Below are 17,500 nucleotides of genomic sequence, written 5' to 3'. Positions count from 1 at the left end.
AATACAAATAACAAGGCAATTTATTTAATTAGTAACGTCATCCGTTGGATTACAAAATGTAATCTAATCCGAATATTTTTGGATTACTTTAAAATCAAACCCTGAACATTTTGCATCTTATACTAAAAAATGGAGGCAGCCACAAAAATTTCAGTTCCACAAATATTCTTTTTGCCCAAAATGTTTTCAATGTAAATAAAATGCATTTTGCATATTCAACATTTACAGTTGGTCAAATCAAATTACCCTTACAAAAACCATAATGGCACAAACTACAGGTGATAGACAGTTGCTCAAGACCCCCCCCCCCTTACGTCTTAACATCTCTAAGTAGGAAGGACTACCAAATATTTAATTTAATAATTAGGTGTCGTGAAAATATACATGTTGTACATAATAGGGTAGGACTTTGTTATAGCAGCTTTCAGTTTGCAAATGACATCTTTATCCAACTAAATTCTCAGCTCACTGGCTTATCCTCCATGAATGACCATTCTCAGTTCACTATTTAGGGAGCCGAACTGAATGTTAGGCTGGGTTTCAGTTCAGTGATTGGGACTACGCAGTTGGAGTTCTGCCAAGCACTGAACAAATCAGTGAACGAATCTTTTTAATGAACTGATTCTAATGATTCAGTGCACTGAAAAGAACTGTTTTGCCCATCACTTCCAAAAAGTGGAGCACTTGTAGAAGGCAGTCCGTATGTCAGACACGCTTTTCTTGAGTTAATAAAAGCATTGGTTATCATGAAATTTTTTTTTTATAATTTAAAACTGCTTTATTTTAAAGACGTAATCAAAAATGTAATCAAGCAATCCTTGACAATGCAACTATAATCTAATTACACATTTTTCAAATGTAATCTGGTTTGATTATAGTTACTTATTTTTGTAATCTGATTACGTAATCCCGATTACATGTAACCTGCTACTACCCAACCCTACGCCCCACACACTCACACACACACACACACACACACACACACACACACACACACACACACACACACACACACACACACACACACACACACACACACACACACACATCATGTGCAAGTCCTATGTTATTAGCTAAATAAGTTTGTACATGCTGCATATTTGAATTGACAAGATACTCAACCTAAATAGCTCAGAAGACAGCAACACAGCATTCTAAAGTAGAAAACAAACTGTATGTCCCGGACTATAAGGTGCTGTTTTTTACTCGCCTGGCTGGTCCTGCGATTTATATTCTAAAGGGATTTATACAATGTACTTTTGCTGGACAAATACGCTGCAGTAACCCTAACCCCAACCATACACTGCAGGCCACTAGATGGCACTGTTTAATCTTGTGTCTCAATTGAAAATACTGTTCGACCATATAAATGCGACTTACACACCGAAGCAACTTTTTTTTTCTTTCACTACAATGCGTTTTTTGCTGAGTGCGACTTATACGCTTGTGTGACTTGTAGTTCAGGAAATATGATAGTTCATTCTCAAATATCTATAAAAGAATATTTAGGGGTGTCCGGGTAGTGTAGCAGTCTATTCCGTTGCCTACCAATATGGGGCTCGCCGGATCCAGTCCCTGTGTTACCTCCGGCTTGGTCGGGTGTCCCTACAGACACAATTGGCCGTGTCTGTGGCTGGGAAGCCGGATGTGGGTATGTGTCCTGGTCGCTGCACTAGCGCCTCCTCTGGTCGGTCGTGGGCACCTGTTCGGGGGGGAGGGGGAACTGGGGGGAATAGCATGATCCTCCCATGCGCTACGTCCCCCTGGTGAAACTCCTCACTGTCAGGTGAAAAGAAGCGGCTGGCGACTCCACATGTATCAGAGGAGGCATGTGGTAGTCTGCAGCCCTCTCCAGATTGGCAGAGGGGGTGGAGCAGCGACTGGGACGGCTCGGAAGAGTGGGGGTAATTGGCCAAGTACAATTGGGGAGAAAAAAGGGGGGAAAAAGAATATGTAAATACCATCAATTATCTATTGAAATAAGAAAGTTGGCAAGAAAGTAACGGATTAGTGAGTGATAAGTATCTCTGCATAGTGTGCAATAGGCAAGGAACAAATAGAGGAACAAATCGGTGTGTAGTAACTCTCGACAATACATTATTCACACTTATTGAGGAACAAATTCTATCGAGAGAAAAAAAATCAACCTTGAAAATGGCATGATTACACACATTTACACATACATACCACACACACTTACTGTGGGTTGGGTGTCAGCTCTCATATTGGGTTTTAGTCCCCCGTTGCTGGGTATTTATTGGAGTGTGTGTGTCAGAGCTGACATTCAGAGAGTAGACGAGGGAAATATTATGAGTATCTGGTCAGCTTTATGGAATGCTTCCACTGACTTCTTAGATGTGCTAGCTGTTTAGTGTCTTAACAATAGGTAAGATGTGTATTCGATCTAGAATATAAATAGTTTTGAAAAGAAACTCCTCAGATCTAACCTTTACACTGAAATTAAACCTTTGCACTTTGAATCAGAATTTAAAGAAACAGCATGAAGTAGGCTGTTATGGGCTGGTTATTATGTGTAGCATAATTTGGTTCAAGTAGTGAAATATTCACACCGCTAAGTGCGAAATCACATTAGTGCTAGCTGTTAGCCATTAGCCATTAGGCTCTGTTTGGTGACCGAGAGGATTGTGGGATTTTTTTTTTATGGCTGGAGTCAGCAGCTCAATACCTTTTACTTTCAGCAGCTGCAGCCTAGACTGCCCTAGATACATTTTGTGTGTGTGTGTGTGTGCGTGTGTGTGTGTGTGTGTGTGTGTGTGTGTGTGTGTGTGTGTATGTGTGTGAGAGAGAGAGAGAGAAAGAGAGAGAGCGAGAGAGAGAGAGAGAGCGGTAAATGTGCATGTGCAAATGCATATGCATATGTGTAATGCGTGTGTGCCTTACTATTTTCTCAGTGTCATGTCTCTTTTGTCAGGACTCGTGTGTGTGTGTGTGTGTGTGTGTGTGTGTGTGTGTGCATGCCTATGTATCTCTCCCCCTGTGTGTGCCTGATGAATTCTATGGCGCTGCCGTTGTGGTAATCAGTTTGCACGTTGGCTGAACTAATTTATCAATTCAGTTCTTCCCACTTGTATTCCCGCCCATGCGTGAGCCCTGTGAGCTCTGCTCTGCTCCTTTCTCTCGCTCTGTCTGTCTCTGGTTTCCCCTCCCTTGCTCTCTCTTTTATCCCCTTCTCCCTTTGTTTTGTGTTCCTTTTCTCTTTCTCCTTGCTCTCTCCTGTTTTTTTCCTCTCTTTCCCAATTCCCCTCATTTTCTCCCCGTGTCTTTCTGTTTTTCTCCCTGTCATTCTTTTTCCTTTTTTGTGCTTTTCCGCTGTCTTCCTTGCTATCTCTTTGTTTCTCATTCTCTTTCTCTCCCCTTCCTCTTTTCCTGTCTGTCTTTTTCACACTTACTCTCCTTTTTCTCTCCTACTCACTCTCTGTCTGCTTTGAGACAAACACTTCTTTCTTCAGGAAAACATGTTAGGGTTTGCTGTCTTTTATGCATGCCCTCTGCCCCCCCCCTTTTTAACTCCCCCCCTCTCTCTCACTCTCACTCCATTTTCCACAAATATACAGCTGCACTGCCCTCCACTATTCACAGCCTTAACTATGATGTCATTGTGGCATGGATGCTCTTACCTGCACGCTATGTCAGAGAACAGGACAGAGGTTGACCATAGTGTTGAATTTATAAATGAAATATCGCCTTTATATCAAATATCAACTGTATTTTAATCTTGAATACAATTATGTCATAGGAACTATCTTTCTAGAATAGAGGTAGTTTTATTTTAATGGAGTTTATTGGGAGTGATGGTGCCAGAGGCAGTTGGCATGGGTGCCCTGGGCATAACTGGATGTGCTGCTGGTACATACACTGTGCCAGCTGATCCAAGAAGCCCCCATGGAATAGAGCGGACAGGTGTGTGTGTGTGTGTGTGTGTGTGTGTGTGTGTGTGTGTGTGTGTGTGTGTGTGAGTTGCTTCGAATAGCTTGTGTTTGTATGTATGTACATGTCCATGTCGATGCACTTGTGTGTATGTGTGCCCCTGCTTGCATATTAAGTGTATATGTCAAGATGTATGTATGTGTGTATTTGTAAGGGTTTGTGTATGTGTGTAGTGTATGTAAGCCCATCTGTGTGTGTGTGTGTGCGTGCGTGCATGCGTGCAGTGGACTGAGTGAAATCATAGCTAGTGAACCAGGTGGTGAATGCAGACAGGCAATAACTCATGGTGGAGGAGTCGGACACAGCTAAGGGCTGGGAGAGGAGTAACAATAGGGAACACACACACACACACACACACACACACACACACACACACACACACACACACACACACACACACACACACACACACGTCATTTGTCCCTCTTCTTCACCTTACAGTTTTCATTCCTTTTCTTTCCCATCCTCTTCCTCACTTGGATCATCCGTGTTCTCCTATTGTATATTTTATCACCACCTATCTTGGATTGTCTTATTGCACTTTTGTCCTTAGGTTGGTAACTCTCTCACGCTCTTGTTTGGTGTTGTCTCTTCATCCTTACTCTTCTCCCCTCTCTTGCCCTCCATCATCTGCAATTTCTGTTTCCTGTTCCTATCTTTCCTTGGTTACGCTCTCTCTCCCTCTTTTGACTGCACTCATTCCCTATGCCTCTCGCTCTCACCTCCTCTTTCTTTCTCTCTCTCCCTCCTTCCCTGTCTGTCATTGTGGCATACAGCGATGGCTCGATGGCTGAGGGTTTGAGGGAGTGGGTGTGTGTTAGGTGAGCTGAGCGGGGCTGAGGGTGCTGCTCACTTGTTTGTTACGACAGATTAAGTCATTGATTTGTAAAAGCGGTGCACTGATGGAGAAGGCCCACCGCTGCTCAGATGGCGAGAGGGTCAGAGAGAGAGAGAGAGAGAGAGAGAGAGAGAGAGAGAGAGAGAGAGAGAGAGAGAGAGAGAGAGAGAGAGAGAGAGAGAGAGAGAGAGATGGAAATATTGAGACGGGGTGAAGGGAGGTGGGTGGGTGAGGAGGTTGAGATAACAATAACAATAAGTAAACGGGAATAAAGTGGAAAGAGAGAGAAAAAATGAGCGAAAGGGGAGGAGAAAAAAGACAGTTAAACATGCTAAGCAAAGCAGATAATGAAGAGATGGACAGAGCCAAAATGGGCGAGAGAGAGCAAGAGAGGACTAAAAGAGCGAGGGAGGGGTGCAGGTGTACCTGGAGTGACAGAGATGTCAAGAAGAAAACAGGAAGAGGAGGAGGCAGGAAAAAGAGTTTGTAAAAGAGAGAGAGAGAGAGAGAGACCTCTGTGTCCTCCATCCCTCTTTTTTACTTGCCACTTGAAGGAGCATAAGGGAGCAATTGTGAAATACCTTTACCTAGTTTCAGCATGTCCCCCCCAACCCAGGTTCCCGTCCCAACCTTCCCCCTACCCAGGGGGCCAGCGGTGAGTTTCTAATTAAAACGTTGGGGGCAAAAGGGTAATTATGATAATAACATAATAATATCGCTAGGGTTATTAGAATGTTCTCTGGTCCCCAAATTGCTTCCTCAGTGGGATCGGATTTCAGTGGCATTACGTAAAGTCGAATTTCCTTGAAAGTCAAGTGAGATGAAATGGATTCCCTCTTGGTCCAGGTGCAATCTGAGAATTTGATTCCCTCTTGTATGTCAGGGGCATTGAGTCTAAAAAAAAAAGCTGTTAGCTCTGCTCCTCAATACCATAATCCACCCCCTTTCTTATTACAAAGTGCAGTTTAGTCCAATGGTTTCGTGTGGTCAGGAGGAGGTCTTTAATTAGCTGATGAGTATTCTTCAATACCCTTCCATACATTCTTTACCCAACATCAGGGCCATAGGGGGCTGGAGCCTAGCCCAGTATGCTTTGGACAAGAGGAAGGGAGGAAACCTTGAAAGGCTGCTGCAAGGGCCACGCACAAACACACAGGCTGTCACACCTTTGGCAAATTTAGAGTCACCAGTTCAACTAACATACATGTGTTTGGACTCTATGGAAAAAAACCCTATGGGAACATTTCAAAAGGAGGGAAAGAATTCAAAATCCACATCAAAAGGGCAGGTATCAAACCCAGGGCTATCTTAAGGTAGTATTGTGCACCGCTTTTCTAGCCTGTTGCTCCTTTTCCAATAACAATAACAATAAGTTCTAAGTAAAAATTATTGCCCCTGTGTGGCTAGGAAACATTTGTGTTTTACTCTACAATTTTAGCTCTTAAAGATGTAGCCCGGAGCTAGCTTGCTTGAGCTCCAGGGGGCATCCTTCTGCCCTCCCACAGTTTCCTATGTTACCTGGTGGGATGTCTTTGCTGCCCTCCCCCCGCTCCTCATTTACACACCCCCTCCAACCCACACAGCCTTGGGGCAGCCAACCTCCAGCTGTGGCCACTGTATGCTGCGGCTCGCGGTGTGAGCACCAATTGCTTTGGAGTTGCTCCCCTCACTCAAATAGGTGGTAATTACGGGCTTAAAGAGGTTTAGTGGGCCAGCAAACTACATAATCACCCCCTGAATTAGCCCCAGCTCATCAGCCTCAGTCCAGCGAACAGTGCTTACCGCTAGCGCTAGCTAGCATGTTAGCCCCCCTCCTTCCCTTTATTGCACTGAGCGAAGCGCAGCAGCAGGTGTTATGCAACAAACGGCCCCCTTAATAAATTTAGCTTCCTCTGTGCTGGAATAGGGAGCACTAATGAGGCACGCCCTCAATCTTAGGAAGAGCAAAGGGACAATTCAGATAATACACAATACAGCATAGTTTTTACTGCACTTAAGCGGTGTTATCAAGCCATGTCTTTTTATGTTCTGTACTGAGCTCAACAATACATTACTTTAAAGCACCAAACAAACAAGTGTACGGGATATGATATAAAAGTCAATGTGCCCTCATCTAGAACGAGCACTCACACAGAAGCCAGTTCAGCCAACAAGCCTGGTGTCATAATTCATGTCTTGATCTGGCCACTAACCTGTGAGTGGATACTAGAGGACATTAGCTATGCTGTCATATAAGTTGCCCATCTTCACAGGCAGCATCTTTTACTTAATTATCCAATCCAGCTATTTGTGGGTTGAGTATGTTATTGTCATCTGGGTTATCAAGTTAGTGCCTTTTCTTTCAGATGGAAGGGTCTGTAGAGAATTCACCCACAACAAAGAGCAGACCAGTTTTTACTGCATATTAAAAGTATGAATAGAGTTTACCCTTTACATGCTGTACTAAGCCCAACAATGCGCTACTTTAGCAGTTAGGACACCAAACTTGGTATCTATGTGCATAGGCGCTATAATCTCCTGGACCCACAGAAGCGGTCCAGACACACCTTGCTAAAAAGCACACACCTAATGTAGCATATCACAACCGATAGGGCAATGATGTTGGCCGCTGCCGTGCACAATAGCTTGTGCCCTCTGAGACTTTGTCAGAATGAAGCTAATCATCAATTATCATACTACAGAAGTTGTTACATTGTCCAATCCACTTTGTAATCAACGCTTTATGACACACTTTACACCCTTTGCCTCACCAGCTAACTGGATTTATCCGTTTCCCTATAGGCAAAAGTGCTGTTCAGCTTCCCTAAACTAACAAAAGCTGTGTTTTTGAGAGGGAAGACGCTCATTAATGAACGGGAAACCCAAGAACATCTGTTTTGGTTTGTTTTGTCAACTCCTTTATCTCGAGGAAAGCGATGGAGAGTTTGATGACCAAAATAGTGTTTATGAGGAGATGTAGGGTAATGTTCACCATTCTAAGCGTGTATGTTGGGGCTTTTGCAAGAAAAAAAAAGAGGCAGTGGTGAATTATTCATGTGACAAGCTTTGTCTAGCGTAGCTTGTTGTGGACTTCATAACCCCCATTGACAGTTGAATGCTGTAAAAACTGTTTCACTGGTTTTGTTTTTTGGGATTTTTTTGAGGGGGGGTTGATGGGGGGGGCTTGCGTTTTTCAGCACTATGATAGGGTTATGGGTTTATTTTGTACAGGCTTCACACGGGGCACTCTCAAACCCTCAGCTCGCAGCTGGTTCATTTTGAGTCTCGCTTAAGATCTGTTTTTGCTCTGTTTTGTTGTTTTGCCTGAATCAGAGGAAATTGAGTTAGGGGTGCGTTCCCTTTTTCTTTTTTTTATTGTTATTGTTGTTTTGTTCGCCGACTCTCGTTTCTTTAGTTCTGTAATCCCACCCTCTCCCCTCCGCTCCGACGCCAGCTTTGTTGTTGGGTCCCTGCTCCCTAATGAAGTCAAAGGGATGTCAGTCGATGCCACCTACACAGAGAGGAATTTGAAATGGCGTAACCCTCAAAGCGCAGCATGAAAACACACGCGCATATACACACACACACACACACACACACACACACACACACACACGCATGCACGCACGCACGCACGCACGCACACACACACACACACACACACACACACACACACACACACACACACACACACACACACACACACACACACACAGGCTGGAACTCCTACCAAATGAGCCAGAAATTCTGAAATTGGATGCTTGACTTGTATGACAGACAATAAGCTTAAAGTTTGAACAGCTTGTTTTAAAGTCCGTGCAAGCTCTGGAGGTCTGGGCAATTTTTGGTAGCATGTTGGTCTCATACAGTTCTGGCACGAGTAAAACTACAAGCTACATTTCCAGTAAATTGTGTGCGTTAGTGTGTGTGTGTGTGGGGGGGGGGTGCATGCATGTGTGTGTGGGAGAGCGAGAGGAGTGAGGGAGAGAGTGCTTGGTATGATACTGTGATGCCCTCCTGGCCAAAACTGCCCCTGGATTAGTTGTCAGGCATTCCTAACTGGCAGCTTGGTTTCCAAGGGAACATTAAGGGAAACATATCCATACAAAATATGGCCTCCTCCATACTCGGGTCAGCAAGCCTGCATACGAGCTATTATGTATGAATGTGTACTAGCATGTTAGCTCAGCACAATGCTCCTTTAACACAGAGATATGCTGGTTTGACTATGAATCATACTTGTGTCATATGGAGCCAGCTGTGTGTTTGAACCTGCTATGAGAGCCAAGAGACCCACGCAGGTGAAGCTTACCACTCTACCATGCAAAAAGAAAAAGAAAAAGAAAAGAAAACCCCACTTCACTTAACTTAACTATTTCTCTGCTTCTCATTGGTTGCTTGAACTTACTGTCATGTGACATGTGTGAGATTTCATTTCACTTCAGCAGCAGGTGGAAGTTTTTGTTTTTTTGTTTGTTTTTTCTTCAAATTGTAGTTACTTAGGGCAACACCCTGAACAAGTAACTAAACTCAGGGCTGTGTGTGTGTGTGCGTGTGTGTGTGTGTGTGTGAGAGAGAGAGAGAGAGAGAGAGAGAGAGAGAGAGAGAGAGAGAGAGAGAGAGAGAGAGAGAGAGAGAGAGAGAGAGAGAGAGAGAGAGAGAGAATGGGCTTTGCTGCAGAAGCGAGGTGACGGGGGTGAAGGGGAGCTGAGACAATCTGAAGGAAAAAGGGAAAAGCAGCAAGATTAAATAACTTAATGAAATAGTCCTCCCCTAAACATATTTCCAAAAAAAAAAAAAAATTGAAATAATCCTCCCCTCCCAGTGTACTGGAGCCGCTTTGACAAAGGAGTGATAGGCCAAAAAAAATCTAGCCTTTTCTGTTTTTTTTTTTTCCTTCTCCAACTCTATCTCAACCTCTCCGCCTCTCCACCTGTGGCTCACCTTTTGTGTGTCTCCCATGTCGGACTGTCTCACTTCCTTTATTCTCCCGTCTCCTCTGTCCTGCCGCCCTCTCTCTCTCTCTCTCTCTCTCTCTCTCTCTCTCTCTCTCTCTCTCTCTCTCTCTCTCTCTCTCTCTCTCTCTCTCTCTCTCTCTCTCTCTCTCTCTCTCTCTCTCTCTCTCTGTTACTTGCTCTCAAACAGAAGCTTCATCCCAGTGACCGTCACACACCACACCTCATAAAAGTTGCAGAGTACCAGTGAACATCAGCTCCGATGGTTTGTTTTTTTTAGTTAGCAAGTTTGGAATTGCTGTTGGCGAACATTTCGATCCGCAAGATTAAAACAGATGTGGGCTAAGAAGTTCAAATGGGGCTTTAATTTTCAGATAATTTGTGACCGTGGTGGATATTTCTACACTGCTCCCTGTTCAGAACGAGCCTCCCCGAGGTCTGGCATGGGAACGGCGTAAGCAGAGAATGGTCTCGTGTATTTATGCCCTTATCTCTTAGCTAAACCCCCCGCAGCCCCAGATATCAGCCTCCATGTCTTCCCTCGCTTCCTCTGCAACCCCTCCTCTCTTCTCTCCTCCTCTCCACATCCCTCGCTCGTTCTCATCTGACAGGGCCAAAGAGGAAGACGGTCAGACAGGGAGGGGATGTTACTGATGCTCTGTTACCTCCCAACACACACACACACACACACACACACACACACACACACACACACACACACACCAAAGACATCTGCAGAAACGCATACACAAACATACTCAGGCCAAATGAATTTACTCATGAAAACAATCACAGACTTGGTGGGTTTAAAAAGACGGTTAATACACACATTCATATACATAGACACACACACACGCATGCACATGCTCGCATACATATACACACGCAGGTAGAAAAAAAAACAGATCACAAAGACGCTAACATCGAAAAACACTGGCAGACATGCACATGCGCACACCACACGCACACACACATATAAACAGCATTCAATGACCTTACAAGTACACACAAACAAGTTCTGTGGCTCAAACACGCTGACACACACACACACACACACGCTTACACACACGCTGACACACACACACACACGTATACACACACGTGCGCACATAACGATAAGATAGAGAGGAGAGAAATGGGAAAACACATCCCCCTCCTGGTTTCCACATGCGCGGGGCCGAGCACAGCGCGGTGCGGCGAGCAGGGTGGAAATTCTCATGAAAGGAGTTGTGTATTTGGAGGAGACATATCATTAAGATAGGCGGACGAAAGAAGGACGGGAGGGAGGGAGGGAGGGAAGGATGCGCCAAAACTTTCCATCTGTCCTTTTTTTTTTTTAAGGAACATGTTATTGCTTTGCTCTGTGAGGCGGCTCTCTGTCGTTCTTGGTCTCTTTCTCTCAGTTTCTCGCTTTCTTCACTGTCTCACTCTTTCATTCTGTCTCTGTTACTATCTCTCTCTCTCTCTCTCTGTGTCTCTGTCCCGCTCTCGTTTTTTTTTCTTCTCTCAACCCGCTGAACTGCAGCCAGAGGCCATTAAAAGAGACAAGGCTTGGTCTCAGACGATATTAAAAGTGGGCAGGCTTGCTGCCGTACGAGAGGCTACAGCTCAGTGTTTTGACAGCTAGGAGCTAATTTAGCAGTTTGGGGGAGTGGGACCAACACGGATTTGATGTAGTCCCTCGTTGACTATGTGTTCCTCACCCGCTAACTCTCTTGTTTAACGTGGCACGCTGGCGGGGAAGGGCTTAGCGCATACGTCTCCTACAGATAGACGCGTATGTTACCGTGAAATGTTAAAACGCAGCATGTCGGAGTGAGAGAGCGGTCGAGTCAACCAGCACTCGTTTTTTTTCTTCTCCCATATTTTATGTATGTACGATTGGGTCTGCTGTGGTGTCTCTGTCAGTGTGTCTGTCTTTATCTTTTTGTCTCTGGGTCGGTCCCTCTCCCTCTCTCTCTCTCTCTCCTCTGCTCTCTCTCTCGCTCCCCCCCTCTCTCCTCCACTCTCTCCCTCCCTCTCTCTCTCCTCCGTTCTCTCTCTCCCTCTCTCTCGCTCCCCCCCCTCTCTCCTCCACTCTCTCCCTCCCTCTCTCTCTCTCTCTCTCTCTGTGTTGGATGGAAGGCTAGAGGCTAGAGCAGGGGGCAGTGCAGGGCAGAAGAGCAGTAAAACAGGGTGTGTTTGTTATCACGAGGTTCCTCCTGTTCCCACAGATCTGCAACACATAGAATGGATACTCTGATCTTTTATTTTTTCTTCTCTCCCTTCATTCATCTTTGGTTGACGGCCGTCAAAGGCACGCTGTTCATATGGACATGTACTTGTCGTTCATGATGCTAAATATATCTCGGGTGAGGTGACAGTCTATGTGCGTGAGTGTATGTTAAATGCTCTGAGCGCAATGGCATCAGATGACCTAGGCCCTTGCCTAAGGAATGCTGTTTTCTCACATTTAAAAACAAATATACTAGCAAATATATACACACACACACACACACACACACACACACACACAAGCACACACAAGCACACACGCAAGCACACACGAGGTTGGATGGCGCCACAGATACACAGACACTATTATAACTTTGATATGATTACTCACTCATTCTGAATAGAAGATACAGACTTGCGCACTAACATACACTAATTTGCGTAGACATGATATATTCATACTCTGTCTCTCTCGCTCTCTCACACACACACACACACACACACACACACACACACACACACACACACACACACACACACAGAAAGGGACTCAAATTTGGCCAGTGGCGACAGTGCAATTATAACTTAGTGCATGAAATTAGCCTCCCTGCATTTCCATTCACCACAACCTGTCACATGGACAAGAGAGCAGGGAAAACATTTCTCTGCCCATCTCTCTCGCTCTCTCTCATACACTCTTTCTCTCTCTCCCTCTCGCTGCCTCTCTAGCCCCGTCTTTCTCTCACTCTCCGTTACGCTGAGTTGCAACAACATTCAAGGCATTCCTGTTCATTATAAGTTGAGAAAAAACGAAGTGCCGGAAAATAAAAAAAAATAGCGGCGCCTCGGTGTATTTGCATGTCTGATTGACGATTAAGTGCGCGGTCTTTTGTGAGCCGCCGTACACATTAGCCAGAAGTGTTGTGCTCTCGGCCCGTGGCTGGGGGAATTTGAAGCAAGTGAACCAGGAAGTTGGGGTTACCCATCTCTGCTAAAGCGTCCTGAAACAAAGCACCCAACTCTTGTAAGGTCCGGGATTGCTGCTTTTTGATGACCCCTGCCCTGTCACCCTTCTGTTGAAATTATTGCCTTTATGGGTGTATGACAAGCATGCGCAGCTGAATAAATCCCCATTTACACAGATTGTAAATTCACTGTAAAATTCACTACAAAAACTGTACCCTTTATTGGTTCTGGTGAGCATTTCATTTCATTACCACTATTTAAAGATCTTTTTTATTTGTTTCTTGCCATAACAATACTCAAAGCGGGGATATTTTTTAGTCGAGGCCCACCGTTTTCATATGTTTCCTTCTGTTGCATTCTATACAGAAGACTTTTCGCTAAGATCCTGCCAACAGAGATATTCTTAGATTGTCCTTCTTTAAGATGCCTTGCTATTGCTTATATATTTTAATATGCATCACACCAAGTTGCGAACTTACTTGACAAATTCAGGTTCTGAATTCTTGTCAAATTTTGCCTTATTGTTGTAACTGAATGGGCTGCAAAGATGCTCTCAGGTTTAAACTTTTGCGAATGTTGAACTGAGCAAAAAAAGGAAGAGTCAGCATTTCTGTTTAACCTTTTCAGTGAGAGCCTGTTATACTCTGCACTTATAGAGTTGATGGACACTCAGTCTTACAACTGATAAAAAACAAAGCAAGAAGGCATCCGGGTAGTGTAGTGGTCTATTCCGTTGCCTACCACCACGGGGATCGCTGATTCGAATCCCCGTGTTACCTCCGGCTTGGTCGGGCATCCCTACAGACACAATTGGCCGTGTCTGTGGGTGGGGAGCTGGATGTGGGTATGTGTCCTGGTCGCTTCACTAGTGCCCCCTCTGGTCAGTCGGGCGCCTGTTCAGGGGGGAGGGAGAACTGGGGGGAATAGCGTGATCCTCCCACGTGCTATGTCCCCCTGGTCACGTCACTACATCACCCCTCAGGTGAAAAGAAGCGGCTGGCAACTCCACATGTATCGGAGGAGGCATGTGGTAGTCTGCAGCCCTCCCCGGATTGGCAGAGGGGGTGGAGCAGCGACCGGGGTGGCTCGGAAGAGTGGGGTAATTGGCCGGATACAGTTTAGAGTAAAAAGGGAAAAACAAAGCAAATCAGTTTTAGTAATAGTAGAAGTTTATAACTTAGCCCTTAGTTTTGCAAAACGGTATAGTTTTTCAGGTCAGGTCCAGTTCAGTAAACTTTACTGGCATAATTATTGCATCAGCATTATCACTGAATCATCTAGATAAAACTGAAGTTAATGAAGGTGAAGAAAAAGAAAGCCAAAGATTTACACTGAGAAAGAACAGCACGCGGAGACATTCAAATAATGACATAAACCAATCAAAGGATAAGTAGCAGTCCAAGATCCATCTCAGACCACATCGTTTGCAGTTCAGCAATAGTGAATGAAATTATGATTCTTTATCCCTCTTCAAATGGACATATACCTGTCAATGTAATATATAAATCTTCAATTCATATTTTGCCTGTTGTACTTCCCCCGTCCCGCCCCTCTCTCCTCTGCTTTTACAGCCTGTCTATGGTGACCAACACAGGCAGTGTCTTGTCTAGTTATGAACAGCACATTGTCCACCCTGAACAAGGCTCTGTGCAAATGTGATACCCGCCGACTGCACAGACACACACACACACACACACACACACACACACACACACACACACACACACACACACACACACACACACATATACACACTCCAAAATAAATCAACCCACTCTCCAAGTTTGCATTTATCCAATTTATGCATCTTATATATTTAAACAGGTGGCTCTATTTTAAACTGTCCGCTGGCTTCTGTGGGCTGTAATGGCACCAGTGATGCTTCTAAAATGCAGCCCTCAGGTCAGTTTGGAGGTGTTTTCGCCAACAGCCATTATGGCTAATCTGTCCTTTAATTGTGTATTAATGAGTTGTACTTATTATTATCATTATTATATTATTGAGACTTGGAGTGTTATTTTTTTTCTTTAAACACATTGAGACTGTTATTGCATTTATGGGTGTATGACAAGTCTGTTTTATCGGAACAATGTCAGTAACTCAAGAACTCTGTTGAGTTTGATGTGGATTGTGAAAGCATGAACATTTCTCATTCCGTTCACAGACATCAAATAGACAAACTTTAGAAACACTAAAGACTAAACGACTTGTTGAGACAGATTTATACGTCCATTTTTTTTCTGCCTGTACAATGCAGAAAAAACCACACAATCCCATGTCAGAACTCAACAGTATGAAAGTCAGAGTGGCGTCCAGGTGGCGTTGCTGTCTATTCCGTTGCCTACCAACATGGGGATTGCCGGTTCGAATCCCCGTGTTACCTCTGGCTTGGCTGGGTGTCCCTACAGACACAATTGGCCGTGTCTGTGGGTGGGAAGCTAGATGTGGGTATGTGTCCTGATTGCTGCACTAGCGCCTCCTCTGGTCAGTGGGGGTGCCTGTTCGAGGGGGGGGGGGGACTGGGGGGAAGAGGGTGAGCCTGTCACGCGCTATGTCCCCCTGGCGAAACTCCTCACTGTCAGGTGAAAAGAAGCAGCTGGTGAATCCACATGTATCGGAGGAGGCATGTGGTAGTCTGCAGCCCTCCCTGGGTCAGCAGAGGGGCTGGAGCAGCGACTGGGACGGCTCGGAAGAGTGGGGTAATTGGACGGATACAATTGGGGAGAAAAAGGGGGAACATTTTCAAAAAAAGAGTATGAAAGGTAGAAGCTTGTCTGTATCTAGAGCGCTTTACTGTCAACTCAGTGAATGTGCCAGAATGAGTCCCCCGGCCAAGTGGCAGACGCAAGAGACACACATGCCAACACAGTTATCAAGCAAATACAAGCAGCCGGTGGTGAAAAAGACAAGAGGTTTGATGCTTTCGTCTGTACTTAGAGGGCGTCGATGTCACATATTCTCTGATTCTGGTTACGTATGCAGAGGGTTGGAAGGGGGGCGGGGAGTAGGAGGGTAGGGCAGTCAACTTGAATACATTTGTGTAAGAGGCTGCCTAATTACCGGCACTGGTTCTCCACTTCACTTAACTTTCTAATTGGCTTGCCTTTTTGGCTGCCATTAATTACAAGATTTCATATTCCATTAATGATTGTGGTAGGGGGTTGAACACGCACACACACGCACACACACATGCTGAGAAGGGCACACTGTCAATTGCACAGACAGGCATACTGAGTCATGCAGACACACACGAAGACAATTATACACAAAAATCACTTATATGTACACATATATCACTTATATATACACACAAATCAGAGCAAGCGAACCCCTCATTCTCTATCTCTCATGAGTGATCCCGTGTGTGTGTGTGTGTGTGTGTGTGTGTGTGTGTGTGTGAACATTATGTTTTCACACTATGCCCTGGCACATCTTGCTCTAAATCAAGAGGCAAATCAAATCTATTTAAGAACATATAGCTTCATTGGTCGTCTATTTTTCTGATCAACCTTTACTTATGAAATGTTTCTTCTTTGCTCTCTTGCAGCATCCTTACCCATCAGAAGAACAGAAGAAACAATTGGCTCAAGACACAGGCCTCACCATCCTACAAGTGAACAACTGGTGAGACATTGCAGAGTTCACATGCAGTCGATTTGAAGGGTTTGAACCCCCAGGCTATCTCAGTTCCTAATGATTGGAATTAATGCCTCTACTCCACCCCTATTTTTTATACACACACACACACACACACACACACACACACTCACACACACACACACACACACTTGGATGTCTCTCCATCACACCACTTACCAAATCATCTTCACCCAAATCAATCCATCCAAAGAGATATGGCCTGGAGTGATTTTCCACTTATACCAAGCCAACAGCCTAACTCATTGCAAACATGAGTGTCCATGTTAATTAAACTACCATTGAAAAACATCCAATAAAATCGTGAAACATGTAAGAGCTACACAGGAATCATTACTGAGAAAGTGCTAGCTTTGAGACTAATTATGAGGGTTATATTTTGACTGACAAGTATTGGGATTTGTAGGGGAGTTTTTTCTCTCCTTTTTTACCTATTACTGCAATATCCTTTACAATCTTTGTCCATTGCAGAATTTCATTTTTGTTTGGCTGGCCTCTAAAACCAGCTAGAATAAAACAAAATGAAGAAAGAAGAGATCACTCATTTACTCATAGATGACAATGCATTGTGAAAATTACACAGTGGCACTCTCTCAACAGATACATTTTGATTCAAGTTGGAAAAAAGAAAAACATCAGTATTGCAGATATATATAGTATATATATTTTATTTATTTAGAATATTTTTTTTTCTGTAGCTTCATTGCTAAGGAGTTGTTTCTAAGTAATGCTGCTTAATGAGGTTTGCTGCATATCTGACATGGTACCACTTGGTGTTAATTTGTGGAAAATAGTCCAGCAGTGAAAATATTTTATTGGTCATCCAGTCTCAAAACACCCTTTTTGACATTTACATTCACATAAATATATACATTTACATTTTTGTTCAAATATTTGTGGTATTCTTTGCTGCTAGCGGCTGAGCGAGCTAGTTAAGTTAGCA

The 17,500-nt window shown here is 44.2% G+C and overlaps 1 protein-coding gene across 1 annotated transcript in view; it reads left to right on the top strand.

Annotated features, from left to right (window-relative positions):
• The window catches only part of meis1b (Meis homeobox 1 b), a 104,262-nt gene that overhangs the window by 58,499 nt on the left and 28,263 nt on the right, over window positions 1–17,500 (top strand). Inside the window, exon 9 of the mRNA XM_056291367.1 lies at window positions 16,448–16,524. Coding sequence (XP_056147342.1) covers window positions 16,448–16,524 — 77 coding nt within the window. The remainder of the gene's footprint in view (window positions 1–16,447; window positions 16,525–17,500) is intronic.

The sequence above is a fragment of the Lampris incognitus genome, chromosome 13 (genome assembly GCF_029633865.1).
Source record: "Lampris incognitus isolate fLamInc1 chromosome 13, fLamInc1.hap2, whole genome shotgun sequence".
Classification (NCBI taxonomy): domain Eukaryota; kingdom Metazoa; phylum Chordata; class Actinopteri; order Lampriformes; family Lampridae; genus Lampris; species Lampris incognitus.
Note: the sequence above shows the minus strand (reverse complement) of the source record. Positions and strands in the feature narration are given on the sequence as shown.